An 11,536-nucleotide genomic window follows, 5' to 3' on the forward strand; every position below is an offset into this window, starting at 1 on the left:
TCCTGCTGACTTCATTATACTTACTTGACCAAAGTCAAAAAAGTAAAATTCTTTCCCAACTTCCTTTTCCCTAACATCTATTTAGGTCAGGTCAGGCTACAGGGATATATTTCATTTCTTTATTATTATTTAAAACGCCACCATCACCAGCACCTTATTCACAGGGTGCGGCAGGGCGAGGAGTCCCTGGGGCGGGGTTGGCCAGCCTCCCCATAACCTCCATTGGTGCCTCCCCAGAGCCAACCTAAAGACGTAAAACCTGTGCTTGCTATTCAAGTTCAGCTTGAGGACCAGTTCCTAGGCCCTCTTTGCCTCCAGGTTGCCTTAACTACTCCTCTTCAATACAGAAGTTCCGGAGCTATCATTGACTGTTGGGCTACCCCAGACATGGGCAACCTGAAATATTTGCATGGAGAGCGATGTGTGTTTCACCTTGGCAAGAGAGAGAGAGTAGAATGGTTTGGTTACTCATGTTTCACTTAAAATTATTTTTTAATATTTTATCTACTATTTTGATGAAAGCATAAAAGCTACATTTCATTTCTAATCATGCTGAATAACTTAAAGGGGGAAGGAGAAAGAAGGAAGGATTAAAAGAGGCTATTCTGATGAGCTAGGAAATATGTTAATATCTGTTTCTAGATTTTTTTTTAATACGAATGGCTAACAAGCATCAGGTACTTCTTGCCAGGTGTACACAAAATGCTTTCCTTACATTTACACGTTTATTCCACTCTACCATACTGTAAGGGATGGGGATTGTTAAGAAAACTGAAACTAAGAGTTTGCCCAGTGTCACCCACTTGGTAGGTAACAGAGCCAAACTTTGCAACCCGGTCTGTCTAATGCCAGAACCCGTAATGTTAACTACTTTTGAATACAGTATTTGCTCGGAAAGTATATCAGTTTCTCTCATGGGAATGCAAGAGAGGGTACTCACAAACTTTGGAAAGGGGGTGTGAAAAGATGCTGTGGCTCAAATAGATGGAAAAAGTGTGAACTTTTTTATTTCTCTACGTGTGGTTTATGGTAAAAATCATTTTTCCTTGTGTTATTTGTCTCCAAATTACTTGTCTAGCTCTGACTTGACTTCTTTCCCATAACTTATTTATAAGCATTCACCAGAAAATCTCCATATTTGTACAAGAAAGAATCTGGAAGTGGCTTGAAAAAGAATGAGCCTTTTAGAGTGGCTGGGACATTTTCAGTGGAAATCTAGGTCAGAGCAGAGAAAGCAGACCCTTGGGAATTGTTAAATACCTTCTAAAAGGGGGGCGGGGAAGGGAGGGAGAGGCTTAAAAGAGGATCTGGCGAATACAACTGGCCTTTCTTTACTATCCAGGTCTTTTCCATCCATGCTTGTTTGGGGCACCTATGTCAGAGCACCGGAGCTTTCATTTTGCTCTACATTTCTGTATTATTTAAGTTGGGTTTGAGAGTTTTGTTGCTATTGTAGGAGAATATATTCACTTTATTCCAGGAATGGAATAAAAACTGAATGTGTGGCTGAGCGGAATGAGAATATAGACTTCGTATAGAATATAGCCTATGGTGTTTGAAAATGAAAAAATATACAGATAAATTTTTTAACTCTGAACACTCACTTCTAGTCGAGCAGTATCTGTTAATAATTAAATAATTATTATTTTGTTTTTCAGTACATATTTGTCTCCTTACTCTCCAGAGATTCAACTTACAAACTACTGAAATCTGTGTGTGGACACTTAGAAGTGAGTACAACATCTCAGCCTCAATTGCTGTCTCTCTTCCGTATTTCTTATGGTTTTGTAGTTGATCTGGTTTCTTCATTTTGTAAAAATAATTTTGTTTCGATAATTTCAGAATACAAGTACTGGCAACAGTCCCAATCCATCTTCTCTTGAAAACAGTTTCCAGGCAGACCGCCCTTCATCTCTGCCTCTGGTGAGTTGCCTACATAACTATCTAAATGCAAAAGCAAGTGAGTAGGTCCCACAATCACACTTCTCCTTACACCATGACCAGGGTGCGGGAGGAACTTAGGACCACAGTATTGGAGGCAAAGTTGAAGAAACAGGGCATTTCTGTCCTGAAGATGAGGGAACCATAGGAGGTCATCCACTTTTTCAGGTAATTAAAGAGTCATCCTGCAAAAGAAAAGAAACATGATAGTGCGCTGTTTTAGCCAGTTACTGGTCCATGGAGGTATTCAGCAAATCTTGCTCTGTTTGTCTGTCAGCGTTGTTTTAGAGGGATTCACCAGTCTATTTAGGTAGGGCATGATTCATCCCACAAGTCGTCGAATGCCTTCTATGTTCAAGGCACCATGCTAGTGTACCCATAAGGACACCAGGAAAAATCAAAACTAGTTCTTGCCTTCGAAGTCTTTACAGCTTAGTAGAGAAGATGAGGGATACCCAGAAATAACTGTGAAAGAAAAAAGCTGTAATGCCCAAGAGGTGGAGATTCTTTGATTCCCTTAGACTTTGTGACTACAGAGTAAATCTCGAACGGGAAGTAACTCCCCCGATTTGTACAAGATTTATACCTGTGATGGTATCATGCAAGCCCAAGAGAGTCCGAGCCGTGTTGTTCAAATGGTTGTTCCCAAATTGATAATCGTTAAACGTTTTAACACCTTTGGTGAAGCAGTATGAGCCCAGAGTTTCAACATCTACAATTTTTTTTTTAACTTTATTTATTTATTTTTGGCTACGTTGGGTCTTCGTCGCTGCGCACAGGCCTTGTCTAGTTGCGGTGAGTGGGGGGTGGGGGGGGCTACTCTTCGTTGCGGTGCGTGGGCTCCTCACTGTGGTGGCTTCTCTTGTTGCGGAGCACGGGCTCTAGGCACGCAGGCTTCAGTAGTTGTGGCGCACGGGCTCTAGAGCGCAGGCTCAGTAGTTGTGGCGCACGGGCTTAGCTGCTCCGCGGCATGTGGGATCTTCCCGGACCAGGGCTCGAACCCGTGTCCTCCGCATTGGCAGGTGGATTCCTAACCACTGCACCACCAGGGAAGCCCTACAAATCTTTTTTTTTTTTTTTTGAGAGCTGTTAAAAAGTACAGGGATTGAAAACGTGTTCACACAAAAACTTAAACCAGAATGTTCATAGCTGCATTATACATCATAGCCAAAAAGTGGAAGCAACCCTTATAGCCAACAGCTGATAAATGGATAAATAAAATGTAATCTATCCATACAGTGAAATATTATTTGACCATAAAAATGAAGAACTACCGATACATAATACAACATGGACAAACCTTGAACACATTATGCTTAGTGGAAGAAGGCAGACACAAAAGGCCACATGTTGTATGATTCCATGTATATGAAATGTCCAGAATAGACAAATCCATATGGGCAGAAAATGCATTAGTGGTTGCCAAGGGACGGGATTGGGAGTGAATGCTAACGGGTAAAGGGCTTCTTTCTGGGGGGAGATGGACGTATTGTGAAATAAGACAGTGGTGATGGTTGTACGACAATGTAATTATTCTAAAAACCACTACATTGTATACTTAAACTGGTGAATTTTATCTCAATTTAAAAAAAAAATCTACCTTTAAAAAATAGTGAGAAACAGTACAAAATAGAATGAAACACTTATGATTTGGAATCCCTCAAACATGGTTTCAAATCTGGGTTCCACCCAGCTGAGCTACGCCATGGGGCAAGCGTTTTAACTGCTCTGACTCAGCTTCCTCATCCAGTAAAATGCCAGGCTCCTGACGTGGCTGTGAGGATCAGGCGCAGTCATATGTGTTTGGAGCTTTGCATACTGCCTGATCCGTTGTGGGTGTTCAATTAATAATTATTAAATTGAGGAGACTTGAATTTAAAAATTTTCCTTCCCCTATAAATTCTTGCATGAAATTGAAATGACAATTGAAATGATCAAGAGACAGCTAGTTGAAGGTGAAAGGTTGGTAATTTGCTTACAAGATATGTCTCCTCTTCACTTGGCAGCTAAATAAATTGTGAAAAGCTCGCCAAGTTGTACCTTCACCGCGACATTTTAGTGACGCGTCTTGTCTCTTCATTTCCTAAGCACTTTGGGGAACAAGTGGGATACACAGTAAGAACATCCTGCTTTTTCCCCCGACTCCTCACTCCTCTGTCACCCTTTTGTCATTTAGAAGTAATGTTACTGACCCTGTTTTGATTTGTTCGAGGGAAGAAAAAAGCTAAAACTTTCCTCTCAGTGTCTAATTTGCTAAAGCCAGTTTTCCTTTTCTATTTCCAATGCCTTTTTAAAACTATAATTTGAGAAAACCTTTCTCTGCATTTAGAACATGCATCTAGAACTTTCTAGCTACTTTTTTGCCTTGTATATGTCTGTTTTGGTCACGTTTTCTCATTACAAAATGCTAATGAGACTTCTCTAGCTTTACCCTAGAAGCTTTCCAAACATCAGCACCCCAGTTTTTTTCCTAGACATTTGTTATTTCAAACGAATTGGCCACTGTTTGTTAACAGAATTCTAACTGCCCAGAAAAATCAGTAACCAGATACTCTGTGATCTGTTGAGGAAACCCAGTAGTATGGGGTAATCCTTCCTTCTTTTCCATTTTTTATAGGTCAGGCCTAAGTGAAAGGCCTGGAGGTTACAAAGTTCTGTCTGTTGAATAAAGGAAAATGGGCCTCTCTCTTCATTTCATTATTTCCCCTCAGGATTTCAACGATGAATTCTCAGATCTGGATGGAGTGGTACGGCAGAGAAGGCAAGACATGGAAGGATACAGCAGTTCTGGATCCCAGACTCCTGAATCTGAGAACTCTCGAGGTCTGGGAGATTTCTGTATCTTTACTGAAATTAAATTCTCCACAAAACATCCTTAGCTCAACCAAAAACCAAAACCAAAACCAACCAAAAGCCAACACACCTTCTGAGCTAACAATTAGGAAGGGACTCTAAACAAAGGGTAGTTTGAAAGTTCAAGGAAAAGGAATTGCCTATGTGGTAATACGCATTTAACAAATGTCTCTTTGGGAGTTGCCTGGCGGTCCACTGGTTAGGACTCCACGCTCTCACTGCCGAGGGCCCAGGTTCAGTCCCTGGTCGGTGAACTAAAATCCCACAAGCCACATGGTGTGACAAAAAAGAAAAAAAAAAAAAGTCTCTTAAATAGACATAATATTGGAGTGGTTGAAAGACAGGAACATGCAATATTTTCTTACCTCTTCTTTAGTAATATTATTAATTATTATAGCTGAATTGTCCCCATGAGTCAGTGGGATAAGGACAGACTGCCCTTATATCATTTTATTTTTTATTTGCTTGAACATTGGATTTCATCCCCAAACCACTCAACCAGCTTGTAAGGAGATCCATTTATATTCTTTGGCCATTATGCATATTAAGGGATTGATTTACTTTGTGGTTGATCCTATGTGTTTAAACGCACTGGGGAGAAAGCTTACCCATCCCCGTTTCATCTTGGTAGATTTCCATGTGACAGAATCCCAGACAGTTCTGAATGTCTCCAAGGGAGAAGCAAAACCAACTCGGGCAGATGCCCTTGTGAACAGAGTGCCTGAAGGAAAAGCCAAGAGTCTCCCTGGGCATGGTAAGGAATGGATTATTTGGGGGGGCGGGGGTGGGCAACTGCCTGTAATTTTTAAAGGGCCCTCATGTTTCACTTTATGACTGCCTTTGCTATTCCCTCCCCCTCCCTTCCTGCTGTAGGTCTTGGCATGTTAATTCATTTATTCACTCAACAAACTGTACCCAGTTCCATGCTTTACTGTGGGGCATACAAAGGTGAACAGCCTTCGTGGAATACCTTTCATTATTCTGAATACTTTGAGGTTGTGATTCAAAAATTACCAGTAAAACTCATGTTATTTTATTATTATTTACTGATTATTATAATAACTGCTTACCAGTTGTACTGGTAGGAGATCAAGGATGGGGTCTGTATTGTTCACCAGTCACTCCATCGCAATGCTTGGCACAGAGAAGGCTCTCAATAGATATGTACTGAATGCAACATGTGGGAAGGAATTGTAACTACTGGTTAAAATGAGAAGCGAAGGCTTTGGTTAATATTTCCTCTGATTTTTATTACCTGGAAATAATTATGTCTCTCAAGTACCTCTTCCCTATAGGGATACTGCTGCGCGAAGGAGATGTGTTATCATTTTTAAACAGAAGCTTTTTGTTTTCCACCCAACAGGTCAGTCAGAAACCATTGGAATCATACCCAGAGTGAAGTCTCAGAAATGTCCGACTCTCCACCATATTCTTATACTCTATGCAATTGTGTAAGTAAGTGTATTTATTATGAATGACTCAGTGATTCATTTCACTACAGGAATAATGTCATCACGTTACCAAGAGCCACTGTGAATCTCAGTTGCCTCTAATATGACCCAAATCTTTTAGGGGGAAATTTTTGTCTCCTACTTCAACACCTTTCTTCTTAAACGTAGGTCACCTTTTCATATTCATCCCCTTCTTATTTAAATAAATAGTGAGAAGGAAGGAAGGAAAAGTAAAATATGCCAAATCCAACAGAAGACTAAGTTCTAAGTAGATAACTCTTAGTTAGGAAATTGTTTCCTGAATTATGAAGCATCTTTGTTCATGTTTATTTTTCCATCTATCCCGTGTCCTCTGGATAGAGACCAAAACAACCTGAAAATATCATCCCCTTTATTGAAAACTTAGGCATTGACTTTTTTAAGTTCCCTCTCAGCTTCTAGCCTGTAACTAGCCTGTAGCTTCTAGCTAGTTGTTCTTCTGAAAATAACCTGACCCAGTTCTAGGCTGTTCTTCAGAACCAAGGAGGATCTGCAGTTTGGTTTCCAGAGAAAGCAGAGAATGTGAGTCACAAGACCGGACACTCGCTGGCCAGGGCCTTCGACAGTACCTGGTGGGAGGAATGAGGACCAGCTCGGCAATCTACGTTGGCTGGCCTTGAGCGAGACTACTGAAATGCCATTATTTGTAAATTGAGGAAATAGAGAATTTTCAATATCCTTCTAGTTCTAAAGTTTAGTGCAAGCATCAGTCTGTTGAAAAAAAGACTTCTGAAGTCTCTGTAGCCAAGTTATTTTGGAAAATACCTTGCCTCAAATGTACAGTGTTGCCTCCGAGGTTACTGTTTTATGAACATCAATCAGGTCCTGGCCACTAACCTATTGGGAATTTCTCTTTTATCCCTTTCCAGTGTCTGTGCACTAATCATCTCGACCTTCTACATGAGATACAGAATTAATTCTCTGGAGGAGCAGCTGGGGTCACTAACCTCCATTGTGGACACCCATCAGACTGAGTAAGACACTTCCCTCCAGTGCTGTCTTCTGCTTGCTGTTCACATTAGTATAATGTTTGACCTGAGCTTGGCATCCTTCTTAGCAAGCATTAATTGAGGATACATTCTGTATGAGACATTTTGTTAAGTGTATATATGGAGAGTAATGAGTAGGAGGGTCCTAGAAATAAATGACCTGACTCTTCATGTTCTTGAGTTGCTATAGTGTCGCCAGTGATAAGGCAAGAAATGAGCCTAATTTTACATTATCTTGTTCTCTTATTCTAAGGCTCAGTTGTGACCTTGGCCCATTTATTAAAATAGTCAAGTTTATCTTCGTACAATGGCAATGAGTCAAGACATTCATAGAAAAGAAGCAATTCAAGTAACTCAGCACATTTCATCGTATATAACTCTTTGTATGAACTCACTTATTTACAAAACTCTTGACCACTATAAAGATCCATGTGACTAGTAATTAGTTGAATGTGTCTGTGAAGATTTTCTACCACGTATTTTCTACCATGTATTTTTACATACCTAACCTAATTAAATCTATTGCCATAGTGGTCTTTCCTTTAAACCCATTTACATGAGGATTTTGACACATTCTCTAAAAAGTAAAATAAAGTATTCCATGTTTAGAGCATACTTTTACCTGAAGTTTTAAAAGTAGAGATATTTCTTTACAGAGTAAGTACTGTGTGCTAGAGATCTATTACAGTAGATCTTTCACACAGATACAGTTTCCTCTCATAACTTCACCATAACCTTATAAGATAGCTATTATTCCCATTTTACAGATGAAGAAACTGAGACTCAGAGAAATAATTTTAACAGAATCAGGTTTCAGGTCTATATGACTACAAAAACCTAGTCACCAGGGGTTGCTTATAAGGAACAGCGGAGAAGTGAGTCAGGATATTTTCAGTGTGTATCAGAATCATCTGGATGGCTTCTTAAAACAGATTGCAGGGCCCGTCCTCCAAATTTCTGGTGCTGGCCTGGGGTCTACACTTTGAGAACTCTTATACTATACAATTCTAGGGCCTTTCTTTACAGTCTTAACAGTCACCTAAAAGTCTTGTTCTATGGCTTATGCAATGCTGGTACAGGGATTATTTCTGAACCATAAATATACATTTGAACCAGTAATAAGTCTAATGAATGGTTTGGGATAAATTCATACCCTGCCCTTACTCTCTCACGTGTTGTTCAAAATGTTAATAATACACTTAAAGCTAGGAGGTAGCTCTACATTATTGCAAACTATTAGTTCACTACCATATAAGGGGTTGATTTTATTAGGAATATGTACCTCATGTCCTGTTATCATTTAATTAACGATGATGATGAGCAGGAAATTCCACTAATGGAAGGCAAATGGAATACTTATTGTACTATTTAAATAATCAATCCAGGAGGAGATACAATTTGAAAAACAACCATTTAAAGGGAAAATCACAAAGATCACATATTATATGAGGTCAGGAAATACCCAAGACGGGAAGGTCTCGATTGTCAGAATTTCGTGTGGATAAATCAGTACTCTGGGTCTCAGATACCTCGTTTAGAAATCAGAAGATTTAGATTCAGTTTCCTTTTTGGGATCTAAGATTTCGATACTATGGATCAAGGACAAAGAAAAAACTTTCAGAACTACTCAATGAAAAACATCTGATTGCTTTCTTAATATTTAGATAATCATCGATAAGTTACCAAGTACCTATGTCTCAAAAATGGATCCTATGTAAAATAAATTAGACCAGTCAATGCCATCTAAAAACTTCACATCTAAAATTAAATTACAACCAAGAAATAGAAAGGAGATACAGACCATGGTTCTTAACCTTAACATGAAAATCTAATCAATGGTTTTAGAGCAGCTCTCTGGGAAAATGTACACACATCTCTAAATTTCGTACAGTTTTAGCTGGTATAGGACCCCAGTGGACCTCAGAGTAAGAGCCCATGCCTTTAACAGTCAAGTGGTAAATAGTGAATACATCGGTTATATTACTAGACAAGGGCAACTATGTTTGTACGGCAGGTCTCAAAGAAGGAACTGCAAAAGTCACACATCAACAGAAATTTGATTAAAGACATTCCTAAACATTATGAAAGTTCTAGTGTAAATGGTTGCTTCTCCTATAAACAGTACATACATGACTGAGAAGAGCAGTAAGCCTTGCAAATGCGTGCAGTTGTGGGCAGAGAGAGGGTATCGGGAGTTAGTAAAAGTAGTCTAAGAAACTGCGTGCTTGAGAATAATTGTCTGATTTGTGTTTGGAAGCTGAGGCGCAATGTAGCCACTTAAACAAAAATAGCTTAAGAGACTTCCAGCTAAGCTTTGAAGACTTAGTCCCCTAAACATCTAGTCTGAAGTTGAGGATTACTGCAGGGCCTTTCGGATATGAACAAGGTAAATGCACACTGTCTTCTATTATAACCTAGTTTTCTGGCCAGATAAATTTAAAATGTGTTCATTCCACTTCTTTCTTTGCCATCCCTGCCCACAGTAATTCTTCTCTGTGTTCTTACAGACAGACAGCACCATCCAGCCCGGAGTCACACGTACAGTTAAATGTGGAGGTCCTGTGCCGAGAGCTTACTGCCAACATAATGAGACTAGAAAAGGTGACAGGTCTCTTTCCCGGGTTGGGGGCGTCGCAGTAGTGCCTGCCCACTGCCACAGGGCAGGGGTTACACACGCATGGCTGTGCAACAGGCCACCTAAATGACCATACACAGCCAGGGGATTTTCCACTGAGAAATAGGTTCCAACCTCATCTTCCTTGTTGGTTGACCTTGTGGTTTTCCCACTTGGTTAGAAATCATTCTCTGTGCCATAGGGCCCAATGGTAAGTGTCGGCTGACACAGGGCTCGGGGAGGGGCACGGTCAGGAGTGCCCCCAACCAGAGAGGGCAGCCCCCAGCTCCACCCAGGCTGGTTGTCACCATACAGAAAATATTTGCATTCAGTCTCTCTATGATAAATGCCATTGTTCCCATCTGACAAAAGAAGCCAAGTTTCAAGTGAACTTGCTCCAGGAGACACACCCAGAAAGCTGGCAGGACTGGAATTTGAACCGGGTCTGACTCCAAAGTTGTGCTTCGAAGCCCTCTGCTTTTACTGCTCCTCAGAATCCAACCTTAGGCCTGGGGTATAAGGCCACTGAGTAGGGAGGTGAACAGGAGAAGGTAGGCACCCAGAAATATCCCCCGAGTTAAACCTAGTTAACATTTCTCCTTTCAGCATGTCTGTCCCTGTCTCATGCTTTATTTTGACCCTTATCCTTAAAGTAAAGGTTTAGAGTGAGTTGTTCAATTTGAATTGCTGCCACAAATGCCAAGTATTTGGTGGCTTTCCACAACAGTGCAGTTATGCTCACTTGGGAAGAAACATGAAATACAAATGAGTCAAATTATGCTTGTCTTGCAATACTAAATGGTATCTAGCATTTAACCACTGAAGTATGGAGAGCAAAGGAGTCTGCATACTTCTGTTCTAAACCAAGGCATGAGAGATAATTCCCACTGAATCACTGTATCGGTGGGCAAGCTTGGAAATTTTAGCTTTTAAATCCACAATCAAGCTAGAGAAGGTATGGGATAGCAACGAGAACTGTTTTCCCTTCTAAAATGTCAGTTGCTAAGAATTGAAGATAAAATTTTTTTTGATGAAATGCTTAGAAGTGTTTGGCTTCCACGCTGACCTAGAGAATGGGGTGGTAATTTTCTCTCTCGTTCACTCTGGCACACAGTGGTGTTCTTTGGACTGGAAGCACACGGAACCCCGCTGCCCTCCCATACATTTCTTCCCACTCCCCTGCCGGGCCCGGCTGGGACACCACTTTCTGTAATGAGGGACAGGAAAACAGGAGAGCTCATCCACAACAGGCAGACAGCTGGCCATGTCTTGTGCAGAGCCCAGCTACTTGGCTAGGAGGCCTACAGTACCAACAGAAACCTGTGTCCCAAAGCAGAAGAAGGGAAGAGGGGATTTAGGGTCAAAAGGCATGTGCTGAAGTTGTAAAAAGTCATAAGTTGCACACATTGCTCATAGGAATCTTAGTATAAAAATAGCCACCAGGGGCGCAGTGGTTGAGAGTTCGCCTGCCGATGCAGGGGACACGGGTTCGTGCCCCGGTCCGGGAAGATCCCACATGCTGCAGAGTGGCTAGGCCCGTGAGCCATGGCCGCTGAGCCTCCCCATCCGGAGCCTGTGCTCCACAACGGTAGAGGCCACAGCAGTGAGAGGCCCGCGTACAGAAAAAAAAAAAAAAAAAAAAAAAGAAG

The 11,536-nt window shown here is 40.9% G+C and overlaps 1 protein-coding gene across 3 annotated transcripts in view; it reads left to right on the forward strand.

Moving 5' to 3' along the window:
- Positions 1 to 11,536, forward strand: part of GRAMD2B (GRAM domain containing 2B) — a 108,138-nt gene that overhangs the window by 94,397 nt on the left and 2,205 nt on the right. For all 3 annotated transcript variants that reach the window (XM_007463723.1, XM_007463724.1, XM_007463725.1), the window contains exons 7-13: positions 1,659 to 1,730; positions 1,843 to 1,923; positions 4,653 to 4,764; positions 5,426 to 5,548; positions 6,158 to 6,245; positions 7,154 to 7,258; positions 9,781 to 9,874. In XM_007463723.1, the coding sequence (XP_007463785.1) occupies positions 1,659 to 1,730; positions 1,843 to 1,923; positions 4,653 to 4,764; positions 5,426 to 5,548; positions 6,158 to 6,245; positions 7,154 to 7,258; positions 9,781 to 9,874 (675 nt within the window). The remainder of the gene's footprint in view (positions 1 to 1,658; positions 1,731 to 1,842; positions 1,924 to 4,652; positions 4,765 to 5,425; positions 5,549 to 6,157; positions 6,246 to 7,153; positions 7,259 to 9,780; positions 9,875 to 11,536) is intronic.

Source organism: Lipotes vexillifer, unplaced genomic scaffold, assembly GCF_000442215.2.
Source record: "Lipotes vexillifer unplaced genomic scaffold, Lipotes_vexillifer_v1.1 scaffold1616, whole genome shotgun sequence".
Taxonomy (NCBI): domain Eukaryota; kingdom Metazoa; phylum Chordata; class Mammalia; order Artiodactyla; family Lipotidae; genus Lipotes; species Lipotes vexillifer.